General features: G+C 42.9%; 1 protein-coding gene across 7 annotated transcripts in view; it reads left to right on the forward strand.

Annotated features, from left to right (window-relative positions):
- kdm2bb (lysine (K)-specific demethylase 2Bb) overlaps nt 1–27442 on the forward strand; it is a 219544-nt gene that overhangs the window by 162330 nt on the left and 29772 nt on the right. For all 7 annotated transcript variants that reach the window (XM_069933299.1, XM_069933300.1, XM_069933301.1 and 4 more), the window contains one exon: nt 18381–18605. In XM_069933299.1, the coding sequence (XP_069789400.1) occupies nt 18381–18605 (225 nt within the window). The remainder of the gene's footprint in view (nt 1–18380; nt 18606–27442) is intronic.

A 27442-nucleotide genomic window follows, 5' to 3' on the forward strand; every position in this document is an offset into this window, starting at 1 on the left:
GAATTTCTAGTTGGCCAGCACTTCACAGGCACATCTGATAACTGGAACTTTGGAGAACACCACCCCCTCCTCCCCATGACTCCAAGTTTTTGGCGTGTCATAATTGGCACCTGTTGGGGGGGTGGGGGGGGAAATGATCTCTTCTACAAAACTCATGAAATTGGTTTAATGAGAATGACCAAGAGATTTCAAAACTGTTTAATCATAAATGCATGATTTTCCAAGTCAGGACATATCACCATGTCTCAGGGGAAGAAATTGATCTACTGGTATCTTAATGCTGAGGGCCAATAAATCCTCCTGAGTTAAAGAACAGATGGTGTATGGAAAGAATACAAGAGATTCACAATTAGTCAGTAATCACAAGATGTGTCAGCCATCTCAAGTTCAAATTCCTGAAGACCCAGTCTGCTAAAAGAAGCCCTTCAAAAATCTCTTCCCTTGAGTCTGCATTTAATGCAATGTTCAAGACTCCATCCCACAGCACATTATATTTTGAAATCTTAGCAATACTTCTAACTGGTAAGAGGCTGAAAAGTTTATCTGACAGTTAAAATATAAAACAAATTCTCTACAGCAGACAGAATCCCTGTTGAAGGCCTGAAACATGATGGAGAAGAGGTGCTGACACAAATTCTTTCTTCATCTTTATATGGATGGAGAATAAAATGCCAGGAAATCATGTCAGTATAATTATGATCATCTTCAAGAAAGGAGACCAATCAGATCACAGTCAGTACTGAGTGGACACAAGGATCCTTCTCATCACTTTGCAGACGTTGAAGAGCACACCACAGAGTCACAATGCAGATTCCAACCATCAGTGGATGTGATCTTCAGAGAAATCTAAAAATAAGAAGTCGAGAACAGTGCCAATCACCAAACATTTTGTACATAATGTAAAATAAATAGTAGAATCATGGAGAGTTGTTTTAGCAGTTGTTCAGCAGTCTCTCTGCCCTTAGGAAGAAGCTGTCCCTCAGCCTGGTGGTTCTGGTTCTGATACTTCTGTAACTTTTTTCCAACTGGTGTAGCTGGAAGATGCTGCACGTGGGGTGGTAGGGGTCTTCCATGATTTTGCAAGCTCTCTTACAATAGCGATCCCAGTAAATCCCATCAACCTGGGGGGCGGGAGGGGGGAACCCCAGTAATCCTCTCTTTATGGTCCTGTGGATTGATCTCCAATTCCATGCTCTTCAGCAACCATGTTAAACTGTGATGCAGCTGGTCAGAACACTCTCAATAGAGCTCCTGGAGGAAGTTAACAGAATGGTGACCTTGCCCACCTCGGCCTTCTAAGGAAGTGCAGCTGTGGCAACTCTTCCCACTACAGTAGAGTTAATCTGGGGGACAAGCAGTAAATCATTCAACTAGGGGTCACCTGAATCTTATTTACATTGTCATATTACACTTGCATGTGTGAGTATTTAGAGAAAATCATTATTGACTCCTACAGTGAAGACTTCGAGAAGGTAAAGGTCCTCTATCAACTTGTCATCATTACATTTCAGGTGACCCCTAGTTGAATGATTTACTGCTTGTCCCCATTCAGGAAGATGCACAACAGGACCTTGGAAGCATGGATGACCTTCCATGATGCCTTCCAGAAAAGGTAGGTGTTAAAATTCTAACTGAGGCTTGTGTGCCAGGCCAATCTTCAGTTGAGCATCAGCGATCTCTTCTGTTTATTTGGACAAAGTAGAACATTAGACACCTCAAAACTGAAGCAGAACCACCGACAGAGTCTCTGCAAAATGTTATGAATCCATTGGTAGGATTTTTAGCATCCTCTCCCAGCTTAACATCCCCAGGAATGAAGATGCGATCACCTCCTCTGGTCCACGTCATCCATATGCCTGAGATCATAAAAAATAAACACTCTATCTCAGCTCTGAGACCAGAGGTTTTTAAGAGTGCAGAAGAAATACTTCTTGGAGGCTTTGAAATTCTCAAAAAAAAGTCACATCCATTAATTCTAGATACAGATTGGTTCAATACAACTCTACCTCACACTGCAAAAGATCCATAGGGTGAATCTGAAGGTGTCTTTAGGTGTGGGATGGAGGTAGGAATGTTTGTTCAAGCAACCTGGTCCTGTATAAGGGTGGGCCCATTTTGGCAGGATTTAGCTAATATATTAAACAGGTTAACAGGAGTAGCCTTCCCACTGGACCCGACTTATCTTTTGGTGAACCTTATGGACATAAGCTATAAATCATCCAAATTCAATTCATATTAGCTGCTTTGTCCGCAGCAAAAAAAAAATGTATAGTGATGATCTGGAAGTCTGACTCCCCATTCCTTATCAGTCACTGGACTACAGAGATGCACAGCTGTACTCCCATGGAAAATAATCAGGTATGATCTTAGAAACCCACACACCACCTTCGTTAGAATACGACAACCATATTTGACGCACGCAGGAGGACAACCGCATCCTCTCGGAAATGCCAGTAGGTGGATTAATAAAAGAAATTGTATAAGGGGGTGGCCCACTGCTTCTCTGGATGTCCACTGTAAGCACCGACGCCGCACCTAGTTTTTTTTCTTTATGGGGGGAGGGGGGAAATCACAAATTTGTAATTAGTTGGTGGATATCTGTATATGTTGAAGAAATGTGTGATTTTTTAAAAAATTGATGAAAAACAAAAAATAAAATATTAAAAAAAAAATCGGATCTTCTTTGACTCGTCAGAATCGGTTGTTCATGACTGCTTGCTGTGGAGGAGCATTCCCAAAGGCATCAAGCACCTTGTTTCTATGATTGGAACACTTGGAGACTGTACACAAACAGCAGAAGGAGAACACAACATCCTGAACAGCCTCTCCATCAAGTACCAGCTGTCATGTCATGTAGCTCTCCCCTGTCAAAGGTTAAATTAGCAGACTAGTAATTCAGAGACTGAAGTAACAATTCAGAGACTAATGTTCACGTTTCACATTGCAGCTGTGGAATTTAAATTCAGTTAATAATGTTGTTAATAATTAATGACATTACAACAAATAGATTTTGTAGAAAATCTGGTTCATTAATCTTTAGAGGAGAAAATCTACCATCCTTCGACTGGTGAAAAGTAATTCCAGCCTCACCAGTAAGGATCACTTTTCAATTCTCTGTGAAGTGTGTAAGCCTCTCAGTTCAAGGGCAAAATTAGGGATGGGCATTCGACAGAGCCATTCCCAGTTGCTCAAAAGCTGCTTGGAGCACAAAAAATGGGAGTCATTCCTCAATCCTGGTGAGGTGCCTGAGAGACAGAGCAAGAAAGTGTTTTTGTGTCCAAGATGTCTCCACTCTGTTTAATATCCATTATTGATGTAGTGTTTTAAGGTACACTGAAATAGCTCCCCATGTGTTAAGTTGACTTTCTTTGTTATTCTTGTGATGTAAAGAAATGAAAGTGAACTGAATCCATAGCGATGATTGCTTATAGACTTCAAAATTGCTGGCTCTTTCCTTCATTGTCAGCATTTTTGGCAATAAATTGCAGCCAAATTACCGAAGCTTTATTTCACACATTATCTTTGCAGTGAATTGTAGCAACATATTTTTGTAGCAAAAATGCTAGGCTACATATTGTGTTTATATGATGTAATTTAACCCTTGCTTGTGTGTCTTTTGCGTGTCCAGGCGGTAAAAGATGCATGTAGCAGTGTTTACATGGGCTGAAACAGCACGGGAATATTTCACAACTGGAAACCCAGTTCAAGCTGTAAATGAAGTGTGTCCACAAATGCACTCTGATTACATATTTACTTGCTTTATTTGCTTAGTGCATTAAACTCTTTAAGGCTCATTGGTAAATTAGTTTGAATAATTGTTGGATACAGAGAGGCTGGGGAAGAGCTCTAAACTCATTTTAGCAGGATGATTTGTTAATGTGTCGCGTGTGTGCCCTCACAATGTCATTCTTCCTGCTGACTCAACCTGCAGCAGCTCTGTTGTAGGCTTTTCAAAATAAAACATCTGCTTATTTTTGATTGGTCAATTGAAACGGTTCAACCCTATCCTGACCTTCCCTCATGAATATTGATGAGCTTTGAATGTGGAAGCTGGGTTTATGGTGGAGGCTCGTTACTACAGCAGTCCAGCCATGTCAGTTTGTTTGTGGCTGGGCCCAGACTGAGAAATGGCTATGTCCCTGAGTGCAGATGATGAGGAGTATGACTCAGACCCAGAGCAGGTCAGCTTTCAGCTTTGATTGTGGGCACAGTGGAAACATTTCATTTAAAGAGAACTAGAAAGCCCTTATTGGGAAACAATGTGAGAGCCTAAAGTAGCTCAGCTGAATCCAGGCTCTGTTGTGCAGAATAATGATGGTGGCTGTTCATGTTTTAGGATAGCTGTCAACAGCTTGGCCTTTTCTTCCCTTCTCTTTCTGATACTTCTACTTTTAAAGTTGAAGCAGGTGGAATTAAAATCCTGTCTGTTTACTGAAGCAGGTATCCGTTACTGAGGTCACAAAGTAATCTCCCCTATGGCATTTTAAGCCTCGTCCTTTGGGGCATTTAACATCCATTTTAGTATGATTTGAATTCATAGGGAATGTATTGTACTGTACTGATCACAAGCAAACCGACACATGCTATTTCTAGGGATGTTTTAATATTTTCTTCTCTGTTTTTCATGCTTTATTAGTTCTTAATCTTTAGCAGTATAGAGCGAAGAATGAAATATTCTACTATCTTCATCTTTATTAGACCTGAATTTTTATTTTCATATAAAGCTGATTTTGCACCGTTGCTTGGCTTAAAGTAGAGCAGTTGGTCCATGTGAGACTTCAGGTTCTGTAGCCTGAAGTGCAGGTACAGTTTTCATCAAAGATATTACCTCTGAGGAGCAGACTTGTTAAACATGATTGTGCTTGAAAGCTAGATCTGTTTTGTTTTCTGCATGAATTAAGTGGGGGAGGGGAGAGAAGAAACCTTGTCGTTTAACAATGAATAGTTCTTTAAATGGCTGTGGTTGTGTTTATTGTCTAAATGATGAATGCTTGAAGGTACTTTGCCAGAAAAATGTTAAGTAGCTGGGGATTGTTTACCCAAGTTGACCCTGTCATACCACTACCTTACCAGTTTGCTGACGACTCGGGCCCAAAAGAAATAATTCTTTCTCAAACTTAGCTGTCTAGTAGGCATAGATTTATGGCACAATTTCAATAATGTAAGTTGTATCGGAGACGGACTTCCAGCATACAAATTTCAGTTGATGAAGTAGGCCTCTTACTTGACTGTTGTTTTAGTATTATTTAATATCCCTACTGATCATTCAAATGTACACCACTGTGTAATGCCTGGCCTCATTCTGTGTATAATAGTTTCTTTGTAAGTGCCAAAGGAAGTCTGAAACCGAGCAACAGCGTACCTTTGGCCTGTCCCCCATTGGATTATGTTTCCTTAAGAACAGAATGTCTGGTCTGGAATATAAAGCTATCTTTAAACTTACTGTGGGAACAGTGGAACATTGAGGTTGCTAAAGTTAATATTTCCATTCAACATTTTTAAACCCTTCATTACTACATGCAGGGCAAAATACTTAGTTGTTACATTTTGTCACACATTTATGAATTCAATTTAAGGTTCAGAAATTAAAAGCATGTTCTGTTTACATTGAAGTGGTGTGTGGTGGTTGACAACCAGTGGAGATTTGTGTCTTTGTTGACACATAGTCATACAGTCTGGATGATTTAGACTCATAATTCATTTGTCCTCTTTATGTCCCTGGTTCCAAATCCTTTATGGATCACTGCTGTTCTTTGTGCTGTAGTGACACTGTTCTAAATAATGGAAAACAACATTTATATATTTACATTTGGTGTGTATATGTTGCATGCATGCGCATAAAGAAAACCTGGCTACCTGACCCCAGCTCGACAGAACCACGACAAGGCGGATGCGATTGTCGGCCAGTCAGTGTGGACCCAACTCTGCACTTTATCCAGGATGAAAGGACATGTCTGTTGAATAACTTAAGAGATGTGAATTTAGTTTTGTTTTCCTTCTTTCCCATCCCTCAAATGCCCAGAAAGTTTTGACATTCTGTGCCTAAGCAGCCAAACTCATTTTCAACTTCAACATTAGTGATATGTTCAAAGATCTGTCATGAGCCAACAAATTGGGGAGAGGGATGGAAGCAGGTACTCAGCACAGACAAGCTTGTAGATTAGTAGATATAACTATGGTGATAACCTAGTCTTTGGTCGTCATTGGTAGGAGCCACATAAGGCAGGGGTTGGGGGGTGGGGGGGGGTGCGCGGTAAAGCACTCAGTGCAGAGTGGAAGTTACCTTTGGAGGTAGGGGCAGGAGCAGGTTCTAGAAGTATAGTAGGTGGAATGTGAAAACAACAAGGAAAGTCGGGCAATAGGGTGAAAATGAAATGATAACTGAGTGGGATAAAATACAAAGTTCCATTTAAAATGAAATTGTACACAAGTTACAGTTGGAGATGTTGCTGGAGAAAGTGGAGATAAATTACTTTTACCATGGATGACTTAAATTGTTAAGAAGGTAAGTTGTTTATCTCCCTATATTAGCAGTGGCATAGAATTTAAAAGTGTATAAAGCATCTCAGCTCAAGTACAGCATAAAATCATGGTCAATAATGCAAAATGCAAATACACTAGGGTGAGCACAAAGAAAATTTATGAGGATGTTACTATGAATGCTGAATACTATCTTTGATAAAAGATTGGATGGACTGGAATGGCTTTTCTTGCACCAGAGGAACTGTGGGGCATTTAATCGAGGTTTATTGAACTATATGGAGCAAGAGTAAATGGAATGGCTTTTTTCTCCTGGCAGAAAAATCATTACCTTGGAGCCATAATTTTAAATAACATGAAAACATTAAAAGGAGGATGCAAAGAAATGATAATAACAGAAGCTTTCATCACGTGTAAGACAAAAATGGACATTCACGTTGTGGTAAAAACACAATGCTGGAGAAACTCAACAGGTTAAACAATGTCCTTTATCTTTCTTCTTTGGCTTGGCTTCGCGGACGAAGATTTATGGAGGGGGTAAAAAGTCCACGTCAGCTGCAGGCTCGTTTGTGGCTGACAAGTCCGATGCGGGACAGGCAGACACGATTGCAGCGGTTGCAGGGGAAAATTGGTTGGTTGGGGTTGGGTGTTGGGTTTTTCCTCCTTTGCCTTTTGTCAGTGAGGTGGGCTCTGCGGTCTTCTTCAAAGGAGGTTGCTGCCCGCCAAACCGTGAGGCGCCAAGATGCACGGTTTGAGGCGTTATCAGCCCACTGGCGGTGGTCAATGTGGCAGGCACCAAGAGATTTCTTTAGGCAGTCCTTGTACCTTTTCTTTGGTGCACCTCTGTCACGGTGGCCAGTGGAGAGCTCGCCATATAACACGATCTTGGGAAGGCGATGGTCCTCCATTCTGGAGACGTGACCCATCCAGCGCAGCTGGATCTTCAGCAGCGTGGACTCGATGCTGTTGACCTCTGCCATCTCGAGTACTTCGACGTTAGGGATGTAAGCGCTCCAATGGATGTTGAGGATGGAGCGGAGACAACGCTGGTGGAAGCGTTCTAGGAGCCGTAGGTGGTGCCGGTGGAGGACCCATGATTCGGAGCCGAACAGGAGTGTGGGTATGACAACGGCTCTGTATACGCTTATCTTTGTGAGGTTTTTCAGTTGGTTGTTTTTCCAGACTCTTTTGTGTAGTCTTCCAAAGGCGCTATTTGCCTTGGCGAGTCTGTTGTCTATCTCATTGTCGATCCTTGCATCTGATGAAATGGTGCAGCCGAGATAGGTAAACTGGTTGACCGTTTTGAGTTTTGTGTGCCCGATGGAGATGTGGGGGGGCTGGTAATCATGGTGGGGAGCTGGCTGATGGAGGACCTCAGTTTTCTTCAGGCTGACTTCCAGGCCAAACATTTTGGCAGTTTCCGCAAAGCAGGACGTCAAGCGCTGAAGAGCTGGCTCTGAATGGGCAACTAAAGCGGCATCGTCTGCAAAGAGTAGTTCACGGACAAGTTTCTCTTGTGTCTTGGTGTGAGCCTGCAGGCGCCTCAGATTGAAGAGACTCCCATCCGTGCGGTACCGGATGTAAACAGCGTCTTCATTGTTGGGGTCTTTCATGGCTTGGTTCAGCATCATGCTGAAGAAGATTGAAAAGAGGGTTGGTGCGAGAACACAGCCTTGCTTCACGCCATTGTTAATGGAGAAGGGTTCAGAGAGCTCATTGCTGTATCTGACCCGACCTTGTTGGTTTTCGTGCAGTTGGATAATCATGTTGAGGAACTTTGGGGGACATCCGATGCGCTCTAGTATTTGCCAAAGCCCTTTCCTGCTCACGGTGTTGAAGGCTTTGGTGAGGTCAACAAAGGTGATGTAGAGTCCTTTGTTTTGTTCTCTGCACTTTTCTTGGAGCTGTCTGAGGGCAAAGACCATGTCAGTAGTTCCTCTGTTTGCGCGAAAGCCGCACTGTGATTCTGGGAGAATATTCTCGGCGACACTAGGTATTATTCTATTTAGTAGAATCCTAGCGAAGATTTTGCCTGCAATGGAGAGCAACGTGATTCCCCTGTAGTTTGAGCAGTCTGATTTCTCGCCTTTGTTTTTGTACAGGGTGATGATGGTGGCATCACGAAGATCCTGAGGCAGTTTACCTTGGTCCCAACAAAGCTTGAAAAACTCATGCAGTTTGGCATGCAGAGTTTTGCCGCCAGCCTTCCAGACTTCTGGGGGGATTCCATCCATACCTGCTGCTTTGCCACTTTTCAGTTGTTCGATTGCCTTATATGTCTCATCCAGGGTGGGAACCTCATCCAGCTCTAGCCTTAGGGGCTGTTGAGGGAGCTGGAGCAGGGCGGAATCTTGGACTGAGCGGTTGGCACTGAAAAGAGATTGGAAGTGTTCTGACCATCGGTTGAGGATGGAGATCTTGTCGCTGAGGAGGACTTTGCCGTCTGAGCTGCGCAGCGGGCTTTGGACTTGGGGTGAGGGGCCATACACAGCCTTTAGAGCCTCGTAGAAACCCCTGAAGTCGCCAATGTCCGCGCTGAGCTGGGTTCGTTTGGCGAGGCTAGTCCACCACTCATTTTGGATCTCCCGGAGTTTGCGCTGAAGATGGCTGCATGCGCGACGGAAGGCTTGTTTCTTCTCTGGACAGGACGGCTTTGTAAGGTGAGCCTGGTGGGCAGCTCGCTTCTTTGCCAGCAGCTCCTGGATTTCCTGGCTGTTTTCGTCAAACCAGTCCTTGTTTTTCCTGGAGGAGAAGCCCAGTACCTCTTCAGTGGATTGCAGTATGGTAGTCTTCAACTGATCCCAGAGGGTTTCAGGGGATGGGTCCGTGAGGCGGGTTGCATCGTCGAGCTTTGCTTTGAGGTTTGCTTTGAGGTCCTTTATATAGCAAAGATAAAATTACATAACCAACGTTTAGGGCTTGAACCCTTCAACAGTGTCAGCAAGTGTCTGCATCAAAGGGCAAGGAGGGAGGGAGGCAGAAGGTAATAGGTGGAGAAAGGAGGGAAGCTACAGCAGCAAACAAGGGGAGGAGGGAAGAGAGTGGAGAGCTGACAGGGGAAGATCAAGGTGGGGGAAAGGGAACAGGCTAGCAGAAACCAGAAAAGTCGAAAAGGCTGGAGAGCGCCCAGACAGAAAATCAGATGTTGGTCCTCCAACACTACGGTGTCTGCAGACTTTCCTACTCACGTTGTGGTATTTGTAGCTAACAGGACTAAGGATGTGGGATTAAGATGTATTGCTCTTCTACTGACATAAACATGATAGACTGAACAAAAAAAATGATGATGGGGCTTGGGTTGTATCAACTCGGGAAGACTCATTATTTTAGCCAAGTCATTACTTTATCCAAAGCCTCTGTACCCACCTCTGCAACTGGATCCTTGACTTTCTCATTGGAAGTCCAAAGTCAGTACGAATTGGGAACGTCGTCTCCTCCTCACTGATCATCAACACAGGCACACCCCAAGGATTCATGCTTAGCCCACTGCTCTACTTATTATTCACCCATGACTGTGGTCAGGCAAAATTCCAGTGCCATCTACAAGATTGCCGGTGGCACCACATTTGTCGGCAGAATAACATACGGCAATGAGGAAGCGTACAGGAGAGAGATAGATCAGCTTGTTGAATGGTGTAACAACAACAACCTTGCACTCAACATCAGCAAAATCATGGGGAGAATGTAAACTTCAGGAGGAAGTCAAGAGAACACGACCCAGTCCTCATCGAGGGTTCAGTAGTGGAGAGGGTCAAGAACTTCAAATTCCTGGGTATCAACGTTTCTGATGATTGTCCTGGAGCATCCACATTGATGCAGTCACAAAGAAGGCTTGCCAGCAGCTATACTTGGTGAGGTGTCAGAGGCGGTTTGATATGTCACCGAAGACTCTTAAACTTCCACTGGTGTACTGTGGAGAACATTCTGGCTGATTGCGGTATGGAGGCAGCAACTCTCAGGACAAGGATAAATTCCAGAGGGTTGTTAACTGCAACATCACAGACACCAGACTTCTCTCCATTGAGGACATCGACACGAAGTGGTGTCTTTAAAAAAAGCAGCCGCATTCCTCAAAGACCGCCACCACCCAGGCCAGGCCCTCTTCACTCTGCTACCATTGGGGAAAAGGTACAGGAGCCTAAAGATGAGCACTCAGCGGCACAAGGACAGCTTCTTCCCCGCTGCCATCAGATTCCTGAATAATCAATGAACCAAAGACATAGCCTGACTTTTCCTGCCCTGTTAGTGTTGTTATTATTTTATTTTTTATAGTCCTGTCATAAGATGGTTATAACATGTATGTTTGCACTGTGATGCTGCCGCAAAATATCAAATTTCGTGACTTGTTCGTTCCTTCCAACCACCCCCCCCCCCCCCACCCCACCTCCCTGAAATTGCTGACTTTCTACTTCAGTAGTTCAGGAAACTGCCAACAGCAGCTTAAACTAATATTCATGGCTTGACTAAAGGTCATGGCCAGCGAATTTCTATAATTCAGTATCAAAATGGAAAATGGTGCAATCATGGAAATAATAACCTTGATGAATCACTTGGGTGTCATAAAGGACACTGACATTTTGACAGTATGTGCAATTGGCTAGGTAGATAGAATCAGTCTAATGGCTTTGGCTTTATTAATGTTCACTAGGGAAAGTCAGGGAGGGCATATGTGCCATCTAATGTTGACCAATATCTGTGTCTACTACCAACCATGCTTGCACTTCCATAATAACGAGATGCTGGAGGAACTCAATAGGATAGAGTCTTGATAAAGGGTCCTGACCAGAAACATTGACTGACTATGGTTGCTACCTGACCTTCTGAGTTTCTCCAGCATGGTGCTCAAGATTCCAGCATCTGCATTTTTTTTGTTTTGCACTGATCGACAAGCGAACTGGGTCACGGAGGTACAATGGTCCCGGTGGGAGGGGCTGAAAAGGATCATGGGAGTGGTGCTGATAAGTTCTCGGAGAGTTCCAGTAAAGTCAGTTGGTTGGTTCAACTCACTCACAGCTTCTGTGTGGTTTTTTTCTTTCGTTCGCTGCACAGCACATCGACCACAGTGATGATCCCGACGGTCCAAAACAGCATTTTGGACCCCACGATGAATGACACAAGCACACAGAATGAAGTCTCATTGAAGCTGCTGACCTTTTGGACCTCACAGCTGCTAATCTGGTTCAAACAGGCTGAGGCCCAGTTTCAGGTCAGGCAGATGATCGCAGACTCCACAAGATATTACGACGTGGTCAGTTTGCTCAACCAGGAGACTGCTGGACGAATCAGTGACTTCTTACATTAACCGTCAGCCGCCAACAGGTATGAGGCAATTAAGGTGTTCCTTATCTGCACCTTCGCCTTTTCCCACCACGAATAACTGGCATGGCTGTGCCACATAGACGGCCTGGGCAACCGCATGCTGTCCGCCATTATGAATGATATGCTGGTGTTAATGGATGGGCTGACATCACAATGGTCCCAGTGGGAGGAGCAGAAAAGGATCATGGGAAAGGTGCTGATAAGCTTTCTGAGAGTTCCTATAAAGTCATTTGGTTGTTCAACTCACTCACAGGTTCTGTGGGTTTTTTCTTTCATTTGTTGCACAGCACACTGACCACAGTCTTTAACAGGCTGGTGGAAAGGTTCCATCAGTATTTGAAGACTGTCCTCATGGCGTGGCTCTGAGGCCTGGATTGGGCACTGCACAGTGCCGAAGGAGGATTTGGCCACATCCTCCGTTGAGCTTGAATATGGGGCCCCACTGACAGTCCTGGGAGAGTTTATGTCAGTGGCTTGCGACCAGGAGGAAACAAGGCACAGCTAATATGACTTCGCAAGAAGTTGGGGACTTTGGCCCCTGTACCATCCTCATGCCATGGTCCAGCTCCAACCTACATCCCGAAGGATCTCGAAGACTTCAAATGCATCTTTATAAGGAGAGGCACGCACCACACGCCCCCTTCAGCGCCCATACGAGGTGCTACGACACAAGACTTCATGCCTTTTGGACATTGGGGGTAGGCAGGAAACATACACAGCCTCAAATTGGCACATCTTGTCCTCAACCAACCGGTGGTAACTGTTCCAGCCTGGCGGTGGAGAGGTCAGCCTCCCAAACGTATGAACTGTGGACTTGGCACCTCTGAACACCGGTTCTTTGGTTGGGGGGGGTGGGGTTCATATAGCGAGCTACACTGATCCACAAGTGATCAGGGTCAGGGAGGTGCAGGCTCACAACAGGGCTGATATCTCTATGTTACTGGTGAGGGGGGGGGGCTGAAAAGGATCATGGGAGTGGTGCTGATAAGCTCTTGGAGAGTTTTAATAAAGTCGGTTGGTTGAACTCGCTCACAGTTTCTGTGTAGATTTTTCTTTCATTCGCTGTATAGCACTCTGACCACAGTTTAATTATTGTATTTCCATAAGGCAACTCTTCTTCAGTTGGATCTCAGCACCTAATATAGTTGTCATCCAGGATGTTATGACATCAAGGCTTGACTATCCCAGTACCTGCACCAGCATTCAAATTCCATTACCCTTGACATTTAGCTCATCATAACCTGCATCGTTATTTTCATCCCTGTGCTCTGCACTGATTTTCATTGGCTGCCTTCAATTTTTTAAATTTTCTTTCTTGTTTCATGGTGAATGTGGTTGCATGGCAGGTTCAGCAATCAGAATATTTTTTGTTACAGATCGACTAATGGGGTAATGCTGTAATTTTTAGAAACTAGCATGTGCATCCTGATGGCATAGCTTGAGAAGATGGTTGATAGCTTGTTAGTTTATCAGTTGAATAACAGCTATAGAAATGTTCCTTTTGCTATTAATATTTACAGCATCCTGACTGGATCTGTATTCCTGAAATTAGCACATTTTCTCCCTTATTATTGGTATTACTAGTTGCGAATTACAAAGATGTGCAGGTTGCTAGGTTAACTAAACACTGTAAATTGCTCCTACTATGTAGACAAGGCTTAGAATTTTAGGGGAATTCAAAAGAAAAATTAGGATTAGTGTAAGAGAGTTCTTGTAGAGTTGCAACATGACCTCTCTACTCCTGAATTCAGTCCCTCTATTAATGAAGCCCAGCATCCCATAGGCCTTCTTAACTATCCTATCAACCTGTGTGGCGATCTTGAGGGATGTATGGATTTGAACCTCAAGGTCCCTCTGTTCATCGACACTCTTAAGTAACCAACCATTAACCCTGTATTCAGCCTTCTGGTTTGTCTTCCCAAATGCATCACCTCACACTTATCCGGATTGAACTCCATCTGCCACTTTTCTGCCCATCTCTGCATCCTGTCTATATCTTCTTGTAATCTTAGACAATATTCAGCTCCATCCACAATTCCTCCAACCTTAACCTATTGACCAATCTTTCTGCCTCTTCAACCAGGTCATTTATAAATCAGTCAAGGGTACCTCTGATTCAACTGTGGTGAGTTTGTGAAGCACATCTGTGGCCAGGATTCAATTTCATTATAACACACTGCTGGGGAAACTCACCAGGTCAAACAGTGTACTTTAAATGATAAAGGTACATAAACAACATTTCAGGCTTGAGCCCTTCATCAAAGTGACAGCAGATTTTTGTGTTTTACTTCAATATAGTAATGATTGCTGAGTGGCTTGGCCATGATTGCTACCTTCTAGAACCTTCTGCATTCATGGGCACTTGAATTCCAAAAACAGGAACAGAAACCTATATTCCTTTTAGCAGGAATCCAAAGTTCACAAGCATTCCAATTTATGGATATTTTCAGCCTATGAATATTCATACCGGAGATCTGCTCAATATTAGAGATAGGTGCATGTAATACATTTCAAATTATTTTTTTATGAGATCCTGTTTGGTATTGACAATGAAGGTATAACTTGAAATTACCAGTAATTAATAATCACATTAATATTGATTTTAAACAGTGCAAAATTCAGAGACGAGTGATTTTGAGTTTGCTGAACCAAAAGAAGAACATTTGCAGTCTATAAATTTATAATTACAAATATAATTTGTATTCAAATATGACAACTTTCTAGTGAGTTTTTAAAAAATTAATTTCTCAAGAAAGAAGCCTAGCCCATGAAAAGCATCAACACCCTCAGTGTTTAATTCAGGAGATTATGATGTGATACTTTTTATCTGGCATTTTCATTTTGATAGTTAAGTATCACACTTCAATCTTGATCCTTCTCATTGGTTTCTCATGGAAACGTTTGTATTACTTGTGACAAGTCATTTGTCTCTATTTGAAAAAGAAACACATAAACGCTGGAGAAACTCAGCAGGTCAAACAGTGCCTTTATGTAGCAAAGGTGAAGATACATCACCAACGTTTCAGGCTTGAGCCCTTCGTCAAGGTGTGAGGGAACATGAAAGATGTCCGAACTAAAGGGGGAAGGGGGGAGGGAGGAGTTGGTGAGGGTGGGAAATGATAGGTGGAGAGGGGGGAACACCATGGGGGGGGGAGGGGGAGGGGAGGAGTCCAGACTAGGTGGAGAGAGAAAGAAAGTAGAAACTGGAATAACTAGTTAAGGGGCGGGGGGGGGTCGGTGGGGAGGCAAGCTTATTAGTGGAATGCAGTGAACTCAATGTTCATGCCCTGGGATTGGAAAAAGGGCCCAGACAAAAAATGAGGTGTTATCCCTTCAATCTGCGGGTGGTCAGGGTGAGGTGGTGTGAAAAGCCATGGACAGACATGAGCTTGAGAGTGTGACTCAGAATTGAAATGGTTGGCTACAGGGAGGTCGCTTTTGTTGCAAACAGAGAGGGGGTGCTAGTCGAAGCAATCTCCTAACCTGCGACCAATCTCTCCAATGTAGAGAAGGCCACAGAGGGTGCACCGAATGCAGTAAATGAGTTCTGTGGAGGAACAGGTGAAGTGTTGCTTCACCTGAAAGGTCTGTTTGGGACCTCGAACCGTGGTAAAAGAGGAGGTGTGGGTGCAAGTATTACACCTCCTACGACCATAGTGGAAGGTGGTGGGGGGGAAATGGGTGGGGAGGGAAGGGTGTACAAGGGAGTCATGGAGGGAGAGGTCCCTATGGAAGGCTGAGAGGGGAGGAGAAGGAAAAATGTGTCTGGTGGTGGGGTCCTGTAGTAAGTGCCAGAAATTCCGGCGGATAATGTGTTGGATGTGGAGGCTGGTGGGGTAGTAGGTGAGGATGAGGGAGGATTCTGTGTTTATTGTTTCTAGGGGTGGGGGGGGTAGGGTAGATGAGTGGGGAATGGATGCGGGTGTGGGCTGAGTTAATAGTGGTGGAGGGGAAGCTACCAGTTCCTACTTCCATTCTCTCTCCACCTAGTCTAGACTCCTCCCCCTCCCTCTTGCAGTGTTTTCCCCCTCTCCACCTATCATCTCCCACCCTCACCAATCCCCTTCCCCCTTTTGTTCAGACATCTCTCATGTTCCCCCACAACTTGATGAAGAGCTCAAGCCCGAAACGTTGGTGATATATTTTCACCTTTGCTACATAAAGGCACTGTTTGACCTGCTGAGTTTCTCAAGCATTTGTGTTTTTTCACTTAGCCACGCTGTCAACAGAATCCTGTGTTTTACCGTTTATTTCTCTCTCTTTTTATCTTCATTCATCTTCCTAAGAATCTACTTAAGAATACTCTCTGTCGGGAAGACAAAAATCAAACCATGTATGTGCAATATAATTTTTGAGAGTCTGTATGTCAAAGTTCACTTGTAAAAATAATCCTGTTGTTTCACTGCACACTGTACACATGAATTTTTCTCTGAACTTAGAGCTTAGAAAAATATTGCCTTAATAGCTAAATCATTAAAAACATTTAAGTAGTTAATGAGATAAAGCAACCACAAAGTAAAATAACATATCACTATGGAAGGCTGTTCTAAGATGGGCATCAGAATTGTGTTTGATAGGTTGATTGCTTTTGCTACAGATGAAAGGAAGACCAATTCCAGAAAGCTCACCTCATGAGAAACAACAAACTGCTATAATGAGAAATTTTGTCATTGATGAATGTTGAAGAAACCATACGTGCTCTCGCTATTGCCTTCACCCTAGTTCTCTCTTGCTCTCTCAATCTGAACTTTGTCTCTGTCCTCTTGGACTATTTCAACATAACCTAGTATAAACTCCAGGAGGAGCAAGTCATCTTCCATCGAAACAGATTACATTCCCGATGATAATGAATTCATGAATTTCAGATAACCAACCACTCCAGTCAGAATTGGCTGCTGTAGATGTAATGTCATTTTTTTTCGTGTTCAAGTTTATTATCATCTGATACCATCTGCTGGATAAGTTTTTTTGTTCCCAATTCCAGCATTTACCCTCTCTAGAATTGGTCAGTTGATGGATAAATTTTGATTGATTAAGGTGCCTTGTAAGGTGAATGATGGAAATTGCTGATAAATTTCTCTGGGTACAAGGAAAGAATTAGGTAGTGGTGAAATTTTCTTGCCTTCAGTGTGTACCTCCCAACGTGGAAGAAGGGGAAAGAGATTGGGAGGAAACCACGAAAGCAGACACAATTTTGAGGCATGTATTAATTTATACTACAAAACAAAGGCTGCTTATAGTACCTTTACATTTTGCTCATAAAATATGAGTTTGCTGTCCTATTTTAGGCTAAATGTCATTGCCCAGTTCCAGTGGGCTGCTTTGGCATAGTTCCATTTCTTAATTGTATGTATGTAAATCTATGTAACTCTATAAATGAATTGTCTTCTGGTATCTACAAAGACTTGTAAGGATTTATCACCGCATTCATCATCCATACATTGGTAACTTTGTTTGCAGCCAGGGATTGCATTTCTGCATAGCCTGGGGGAATTTAGTTTTCCCTCTAGTGCCCTTTGACCTTTTAAAAAAGCAGCTTCAACCTGAAGGCTGCATTTCATTCAGCTGCAGAAATTTGGCAGGAAATTGCAAGTGAATAGATTTGATTGATAGGAAATAATCAGTGATGATTAACTTATACCTAATGATAGGCATGCATATTGACTGCCAACATCTTCATTAATATGAAGTTGTAATTGACTTGTTGCAGCTATTCATGTGTACAATTAGTTTTTTCCAAGTTGCTGCAATAAAAAATACAAAATTACCAACGTTTTTGTATTTCTTGCTTATAGATTAAAGCCATGTCAGGGAGAGGAAGGAATTTCCAAGGGGAAAGGAGATTATTTCAACTCTGATACAGTTAACCTTATTTACTTCCTGGTCACTTGTATATTTAGAATATTAGTGGCACATTTATTAAGATTGTCTCAGGGGAACGAAAAAATGCTTTAACACATCTTGTATATGCTCATGAGTGATTGGTACACCTGGTAATTTGATTTGGATACTGTGATTCCTGAGACTTGCCATGATTTTCCACCCTGGAGGAGAATGCTAACAGTTTAGAGAAAACAATTGTTCAAAACCTTCTTTGCACAGGGTACTTCCTCCCTTTTGCTTTGTGTCAAGTGTTTACTGACACAAATTTCAGTGTTCAGTCAGTCAGGTAACTCAGTAACTAAATAGACTTGGAAAGTGCTAGACAATCCATATATTCTGAAGACTTCGCAGGGGCGTATTAGTTCTTTCACGCAGTTCGCTCAATTAGTTTGGTGTCTTCATTTTTGATTCAAATTTTTTAGCCAAGCATCACATCTCCAAGAATGTTATTTCTGTGTAAGCAGCACCTGAATTTACTCCACTTGACCTTGAATATTCTTTCTCCATGTATGTCTCCATAAATATGGTCACCTGTACAGCTTCTGAAGCATTTCCTTAAGTTTTGCCATCCCTTCACAGACCTCTTCCAGCCTAGTAAAACAATGAATTTCTGTAGTATTACATTTAAATCAAGAAAATAGAGCAATAAAGGTTTGAACAAAACCAAGCTAATTGAAATTTTCTTTGACTACTTGTAGCATAGGACAGTGGGGCGACCAAAAGGAAAGCTTGGAACCTCTGCAGCAGTGAAACTTGCCGCTAACAGAGCTACCGCTGGAGCACGTAGAAGGAGAACAAGATGTCGGAAATGCGAGGCATGTCTACGAACCGAATGTGGCGAATGTCATTTCTGCAAGGATATGAAGAAGTTTGGAGGACCAGGGAGAATGAAACAGTCTTGTATCATGAGACAGTGCATTGCAGTAAGTCACAAAAGGGTGAAATATTTTCATTTGCTATGTATCTGATAAATGTAAAAGGGGTTGGGAACTCTTTGGACGCCATTGTTGGGAATGTTCTTACATTTCCTGCTGCTTCAAAAAGCCCATTTTTAGTGTGCTTCAGTGATTAGTGAAGACATCCAAGATCCAGGAATATTGTACTCCACTGTTAAATTAAAACATGAGCAGATCAGACTTAGCATGAAGCATACCCGAGCTCAGTAGGATTACAGATATTATAACTGCTTAATGATCCACTCAATGGACCAGAAGTTGGGAATTTTGCATGTAAAATGTCAGTTCAGCCAATTACAGATGATATGCGTTCTTAAACTCTGTTAAGAAAAATCAGCATTATTTACATGTGTAGGCTTTTGGACCCAAGAAGATGTTAATGCCAAACATCATTTAGAAAAAGTGAACATTGATTATGAAAATATAAAAAAAAACTACTGTTGTTGGAAATCTGAAAAAGCTCTATGGAAAATACTCAGCAAAGCAGGCAACATCTGTTGAAAGAAACAGTTAAAAGTTTGAAGTCAAAGACTAGGAAAGAAGGAAAATTAATTTTACCTGGCAGAGTGGATGGTGGAGTCTGGAAAGGACAAAGGGAATATAATATCTCTGATAACATGAAGGCTAGGGTTTTCCAGAGGAAATTTATAGTTGGAGTTCAATCAGCTCCACTCCAGAACATCACTGCAGCATATTTCTGTGTCCAAGATTTACCTTCAATTGTAAATTGGAGTAGTGTGTGCCAACATGTGACATCATTAAAGTGTGTCCCGATGTAGCAATTAGCGTTCATACCATGAACACTACAGCACAGTACAGGCCCTTCGGCCCTCAATGTTATGCCAATGCATATAATCCTTAAAAATAAAGTACTAAACCCTCCCTATCCTGTAACCCTCTATTTTTCTTCCATCCTTGTGCCTGTAAGAGTCTTAAATGTCCCGAATGTTTCAGCCTCCATCTCCATTCCCGGCAAGGCATTCTAGGCCTAAAGCACATTTCTGAAATTTCTAGCTTTGATTTATGTAATTTTTGTGGTGTGAGGTACAGCTGGTGCAAGAAATTGTATTGCACAAACCTGTATCTAGCATTAATGACCCAAGTCACACTGTCTAGAAACAAGTCCTGACACCAGTCTTCATTTATTGTTGTGCCCAAGTCTGTGTAAGCCTGGCTCCAGGCCCTCACTTTGGAATGTGTTAAACATTCGAGAAATAAATTTACACACGTTCCCCTGTTGAATTCGAATCTCCACATTACTACATCTAGGTAGGATCATAGATGGTCCTAATTTTTCCTTTAAGAAAGATCTTATTTGCAAATAGCAGAGGAATATTCTATTTGACAAACCATATTTGTTCCTCAACTGCTTGAATGACATAAGCTGCCTTTGTATGTAACAATCCTCGATACACGTGAACCCTTTTTGACACCAGGAGTCTTGGATCTTATTATCTAGAGTCAAGGGTATTAACTTGTTCTGGATCAAAGGCATTTTAGGAGATATTCCTACCTTCCATCATTGATTTATTCTTTGTATATCTTTAGTATGGGGCTATCTGTTTTATCTGTATATAAATTCTCCTGCTATCTTTTTACCAATTGTGTGTAGTCCAATTTGTGCCCAGGAGGGGGTGGGCCTTCCCTCAAAGAGTAAGGCAATAAACCTTGCCTGGGCTGCCCAATAATAATTTTTGAAATTTGGTAATTTTAAACTCCCCAAATTGTAATCCCATGTCAACTTTTCCATGGAAATTCTAGCCATCTTACCATTCCACAAGAACCTTCCGATACATTCACCGAGTGTCTTAAAGAAACCCCGGGGCAATGAAAGGGTAACAGTTGGAAAAAGATACTGGATCCTTGACATCACCTTCATTCATACACAGTTAACTCTGCCCATCAGTGTTATCAAGGTCCTCCTCAATCTTTTGGAGCAAACAGAAATAATTAAGTTTGTATAAGTTATGTAAATCTTTAGCTATTTTTATCCCCAAATACTTAATGCCTTCTTGTGGCCATTAAAATGAACTTCCCTGTTGATATTTTTCTATAATCCCCGTTTGCCAGAGGCATAGTTTCACTTTTATCCAGATTTACCTTGCACCCAAGAGCTTCCCATAGTCCTCCAGTGTGGTTTTCAGCCTGGCCAATGACCTATCAGGGTCTGTCAAATACACTAACACATCATCAACAAAAAAGGACGATTTTATGCCCCACCTGTCCCACCCTGAATCCCCTTGTGTCTGGATCCTACCGAATGGTTTCTGCCAGTAGCTCATTTGCCAGTATCAACAGCGCTGGAGACAGCGGACAGCCCTGCCTACTGGACATACTCAATGGAAACATCTGCCCATTTTTTGGGGTTTATGGTAAAGTGTATTCACCCAGTTAATAAATGTTTGACCCAATCCAAACTTCTCCGATACCTTGAACAAAAAGTCCCATTCCAGACTGTTGAAGGCCTTCTCCACATCCAGAGATACAGCCACTCCTGGATCCACCCCTGACTGTGCAAGATGTACTATATTAAGCAATCTAGCTATATTGTTTGCTGATTGCCTCCTTTCTACAAATCCAGCTTGATCTGGATTTGTTAATTTTGGCAAATATCTGCCAACCTATTAGCCAATGCTCATGCAATGATTTTATAATTCTGTTTAATAACGAGATGGGTCTTTATGAGGTGGGGCTGAATGGGTCCCTAACTATTTTTTTGGGATCACCATGATGACAGCTGTTGAATAAGACTCCGGGAAGGTATGCATCTCTGCCACTTGATCCACCACCTTCTTAAGAAGGGGCATAGCAGATCTTTGAACTCTATAAAATTTAGCTGGGAAAGCATCCTCTCTTAGTGACTTGCCACCCGCAAGGCAGTCATGATCCAAACACTCAGCCCCTCTCACTCTTCCTGATCCAAATTTGATAGGTCCAATGAAAGCAAGAAATTGTCTATTTTGGTAGGATCTCCCTTGATTCCGATTTATATGAGATTCCCTGTTCGAATTGGATTAATTGTTCTTGAGGCATCTTCTGCCCTCACCTACCAGGCAAGACTTTGTGGGCCCTCTCCCCCAGCTCATAATACTGATGTCTAGATCTTAAAATCAACTTTTCTGTTTTATATGTTTGTAACGTATTATATTTGAACTTTTTATTCACCAAATTTCTGTATTTTTCTTCTATATCCACTCTTTGATGATCCTTTTCCAATTGCCCTATTCTAGGGCATTAACCTCCTTCATGTGCCCCTTTTTGATGCTTTTGGTATATCCAATGATCTGACCCCTTACGTAAGCCATATTAAGAATTATTCTCAGTAGAGGGGCAGTTTGTTTCACAGAACAATTCTATCTGGGCCCTAACAAAACTATAAAATTCCAGTTTTCCCAACAGCAATGTATTCAGGCACCATCTCAACTTCAAGGCCTGCTAAACTGGCCTTATGATGGATAAAGTCAAGGAAGAGTAGTCCGACTGTAGCCATGCCATGTCCTCGGTTGCCACTATCCTACCCTCCAACTGGGCTGATGCCAAAAATAAATAAATTCTAGTGTAGGAATCATGTTGTCTCGAGTAAAAGGAATAATCTTTTTCTCTTGGATTCAGCCTTCTCCTGGATTCAGCCTTCTTCTCCAGACATCTATGAGATTCAACTCTTTCATAAAGGTCAGGGTATACTTAGCTGCCCTGGCCCTCGTTACTTTCTTTGCCGATTTGTCCATGACTGGATCCAGACAAAAATTGAAATCCCCTCCAATCAAGAGATATTTTCACACCCTTCAGGTACTTTCAAGAATTCTGTACATCTTGTATAAATTTTTTGCCATTGAAATTCAGGGCATATATATATATTCATAAATGTCCAGGATTCTGAGTATATTTGACAATGGATCATTACGAATCTCCCTACTGAGTCCGTGACCACATCTTTGACCATCACTGGAACATTCCTCCCTATCAAAATGGCCACTCCCTGGCCTTGGAATTGAAGGAGGACATTGCCACTTGACCCACCCAACCCCTCTCTTTAACTTTAAATGTTCTTGTTCTGTAAGCTGGGTCTCCTGCAAAAACATTTTATCCGCCTGCATCTTTTTAAGGTGTGTCAAGACTCCTTTTCTCTTAATTGATTCGTTTATCCTATTTACATTAAAACTCATGAATTTAATTGACTTATCCATTGCCCTTGGACCATTACATTATACATTTCCCCCTCTTTCTTGTCCTCTGATACTTAGCCCCCGTCTTGATTCTCCTCCATAGATCTTTGTCACAGGCAATTGTGCTCCAGACAAAAACTAAATCAGTGAACAAAAACTAAAACCAACATTCCAAAGTAAAACAAAAAAAAACCCTCTAGAAAAAGCCCTTCTCTTCCTTCCCACCCCCCCCATTTACCTTTACCCACCCTGGCACCAATAACCAAGCTATTGATGCCAATTTCCCCCCTCCCCCCACCACCATTTTGAGAAGTGCCCAATGCACCCATTCTCCAACTGTACTTCCCTCCCTTTCTGTGAGTTCTCTTTATCTCTTCTTTACTTATCATATACAATCCCCTTCAAACATTAATGTTGTGTAAAGAAACATAACCCTCCCATAGTTCTCATACTTTCAATATTTACAATCCATTCTTCCCGAGAATCCCTCTTTCTCCTTTATTTACACTTATATTTAGTCTCGCAGCAGTGGCAGGGATCTCACAAAGTCCATTGCTTCCTTTAGAATCCTGAACTGCCCTTACTATCTTCAGTATGGCTGGGAGAAGGAGGGTAAACAATTCCTTTTTGTTTCAAGCTTTTTTTTAACAGGGTCAGATTCCCTCCTGCAGTTCAACAACGCCGCACTTGCATTCGGATAGAATAAGACCTCGACCCCCACCACCCCCCAGCCCATATTCTACTGGACCCCCCCCCCCCCCCCCTTGCTTTTGCCCTTGTCGTCACTGCCCGCAAAATCCTCTATCATAATAATGCAGGAGTCTCACCAGGATAGATCGTGGCTATTGATGTGGCATGGGGGAAGAGACAGGTGGGCCCATTTTATTTCCAAATTATTTCATATTTTTTCCCTCCCCAGTATATTCATGATCTATTTTTACAGAAACTCCACTGTGTCTCTCCCCTTGTTACCCTCCTTCACCCCCACACTCCTAATCATGTTCCTCCTATTAATATTTTCTAACATATCTATCCTCTCTTACATCTTTACCAATTCTCTTTCCCACACAATATTTAATTCTCCCCCATCCAATCTTTCCTTTACCCTCTCAATTCTCTCCTCTGTTTTGTTACCATTTCTGTTAAGCTATCTAGTTTTTCTTTAATTGCCTCTTGCCCTGCCACCAGTGTCCTCAAAGTCCTTTTTATTTGTCCAATGGCCTCCAACATTTCCCCGGCAAAAGGCATCAAGACCTCTGCCTCCTTTATCAACTTTCCACATCCATATATTGTCTTTCTTTTGCCCCCTTGTTCTTCCTCTTCAACCTCCTCCACCTCGCTCTCCAACTCCAGGCCATCCTGCCACATGTCTTTCCCACTGATTTCCCACTGGCCGCTTTGCCCCTTTGCCCCTAGAGTCCACCAGGCCTGATGCCTCAAATGCCCTTGGATGCCTTGGACCTGACCTCCTCGCACCCGCCAATTGGAGCAGCCTTACCGGGTAAGTCCCTGCTCTCTTTGATACTTCTCCCAGCCCATGAGGTTCTTCCAACCACCACTGCCAACGTCACCACCATCTCCATCTCGCCCTGACTCTCTCAACCTTGAGCCTCTGGGCTTCCTTCTGCCGCTGACCTCATCACCATCTCCACCTCGGCCTGGCTCCCTTGGCCTTGAGCCTCCACACGTCGCTCACTTCTCAGCCTGGCTCCCTTCACATCGAGCCTCTGAGTTTCCCTTCGTTGCTGACATCACCGTCCTCTCCATACAGGCCAAACTCCCTTGGTCTCGAGCCCCTGAACTTCCCGCGCCTCACAACGCTCCTGCCGCCTCGAATGCGTCATCAGCCAGGCTGCTCTTGCTCACCTCCGGCATGTTCTCTTCCTGACGGGGGAAGGGGAGGGCTTGCTCGGGTACCGATGCAGCTGCCACCACTATTCTTGGCCTCTGGGTAGGCCCCTCTTCAAGCTCCTTCTCTTTGTCATGAGGTGAGTTCTTCTCGCTCTCACCTCTTACAGATTTTGATGTCTTTCCTATTTCCTTGCCTTTTCTAAGCTTTCTGAATGATCCTATCCCTTTTCTAATCGATTTCTATGGAGGGATTCTATGCATTTTCCTCTCTTTTCAATTCTTTACTACAGGAGCTCTCCAACCCCTACTACTTCTCTACCACTGCCATTTTGTGATCTTGAGGGATGTATGGATTTGGACCCTAAGGTCCCTCTATTCATCCACATTCTTAAGTAACATCATAAACCCTGTACTTAACCTTCTGCTTTGTCCTTCCAAAATGCATCACATCACACTAATCTGGATTGAACTCCATCTGCCACTTTTTCACCCAACTCTGCATACTGACTATATCCTTTTGTAACCCATGACAACCTTCAGCACCATGCACAACTCATCCAACTTTTGTGTCATCCTCAAACTTACTAGGGGTTTACAAATTGGACTGTAACATGAGTTTAACCTACTAATTTGGCAGGTTATCTGCTGGGTACACCCCAAATGGTATGTAGAATTTTTAAAATAGCTGCATGGGTAGGCAATCCACCTCTGAGGTGGATTGTCTACCTGTGTGCATGCACCTTGCAGCTGTTGGTCAGTTGCATGGCTGCTTGCATAGGAAATTATGTCTGCGCTTGCATGCAATGGCTGTCTTCCTACCCCAGCCCTGACTCTGTGTTCCTTCCCCAACCCCAACTACACTTTCCTCCCCCAACCCTGACAGCATTCTTCCTCGGCCTGATGGCGTTCTTCCCCAGCCCCGACTCTGCACTCGCCCATCCCCCCCACCGCCCTGATTCCGTGCCCACCCCAGCCACTTTACCTTTTGGAGTCTAACACTGGGAACAGGGGATTCACTGTGGGGCTTCCAGCCACATGGTGAGTGCATGACACATCACTCACCGCGTTACTGAAGAGGTGAGAGTGCCCTTAAATTGCCTGGTCGCTGTTCAACTGGGCAATTTAGGGTCCAATGTGTAAAGGGCTGCAGGGGCCCGCTATGCCATTAGGTACTCTGTGATTAATAAGGGATTACTTAAGGTGGTATGTGAGTGGGAAAAAAAGGTTGAGAACTCGATTGTTTCTGAAATAATTGAGAAAAATTGTTATTGGCCCATTTCCTTTGGAATTGTGAAATCATGCACATAACGAGTCAATTAGCTATGATTAAAAGTTTTCAAACTTTTTCTTTCTACTCATCAATTCCCTCATCAATTCTTTTGTTACCTCCTCAAAAAACTTAATGACCTTCCCCTGAAAAAACTCTGCTGACTATCCTTGAGTGACGTGACTTCTCCAAATGCTTATAAATCCTATCCTAAGAATCCACTCAAATAGTTTGCGCAGCGCTGACTTAAGACTCACCGGTCTACAATTCCCAGGATTCTCCCTATTACCTTTTTAAACAAGGCAAGTACTTTTGCCATTCTCCAATTCTCCGGCACCTCCCCTGTGGCCAAAGAGGACTCAAAGATCATAGTCACTGCCCCAGCAATGTCCTTCCTCATTTCCTACAACAACCTTGGATATATCGCGTCTGGCTCTGGGGACTTATCAATCTTGATGTCTTTAAGAAGATCCATTTCCTCTTCCTTAACTCAAAATTGTCCAGCACACAAGCCTGTTCTATTCCGACCTCTTCACCCTGATCATGGTCTTTTTTTTCTCTTGTGAATACTGAAGCAAAGAATTAATTTAGGACCTCCCAGCTCCTCCGCCTCCAGGCACATGATGCCTCCCTTATTCTTGAGTGGCCCCACCTTCGTTCTCGACATCCTTCTGTTCTTCACATATGCATAGAACGCCTTGGGGTTCTCCTTAATCCTACATCCCAAGGCCGTCTCGTGCTCCCTTCGAGGTTTCTTAAGTCCTTTTCTTAAGCACCTTCCTGGCTATCATCTGCTTCTCGTGAGCTTTTCCTGTTTCCTGCTTCCTGTGTGTAATGTATGCTTTCTTCTTTCTCTTGACTGCCTCACCTATTTCATCAACCACAGTTCCCTTTTCCTACCATTCCAGTCCCAGTGGGACAAACCTATCCAGAACCTAGCACACGTGGGTCCCTAAAATTCCTCCACTTTCGATCTGTGCTTTAACCTTTGAACATCTGTTTCCAATTTATTCTCACTAGTTCCTGTCTCATCCCATTGTAATTAACTCCTCAATTAATCACTTTCCCATATCCATAGCTACGTTAAACCTCAGGGAGTTGTAGTCACTCTTACCAAAATCTTCCTACACTGAGAGATATGCCATCTGACCAGGTTTAATACCCAGAATTAGATCCAGTACGGCCTCTCCTCTCGTCAGCTGGTCCACATACTGTGTCAGGAACCCTTAAACACACCTGACAAATTCAGCCCCATCTGTCCCTCTTGCAGTCAGGAAGTGCCAGTCAATTTTAGGGAAGCTTTGCTGGGAAATGATTAGCCATCTTAAAATTAAAATTTTAACAATGAATGATTATGTGAAGTCTACTCAAGAAGTCAAAACATTGTTGAAGAACAAAGGGAATATTGTGCTTTAAATACAGCAATTATTCTGCTCTGAAGAAGCAATTTCCTACTGCAAACTCTCATTCCACAGTTGACTAAACCTTATAGCACTTATTAAGTTGAAAAGTGTTAATTT

The sequence above is a fragment of the Narcine bancroftii genome, chromosome 4, assembly GCF_036971445.1.
Source record: "Narcine bancroftii isolate sNarBan1 chromosome 4, sNarBan1.hap1, whole genome shotgun sequence".
Lineage (NCBI taxonomy): Eukaryota > Metazoa > Chordata > Chondrichthyes > Torpediniformes > Narcinidae > Narcine > Narcine bancroftii.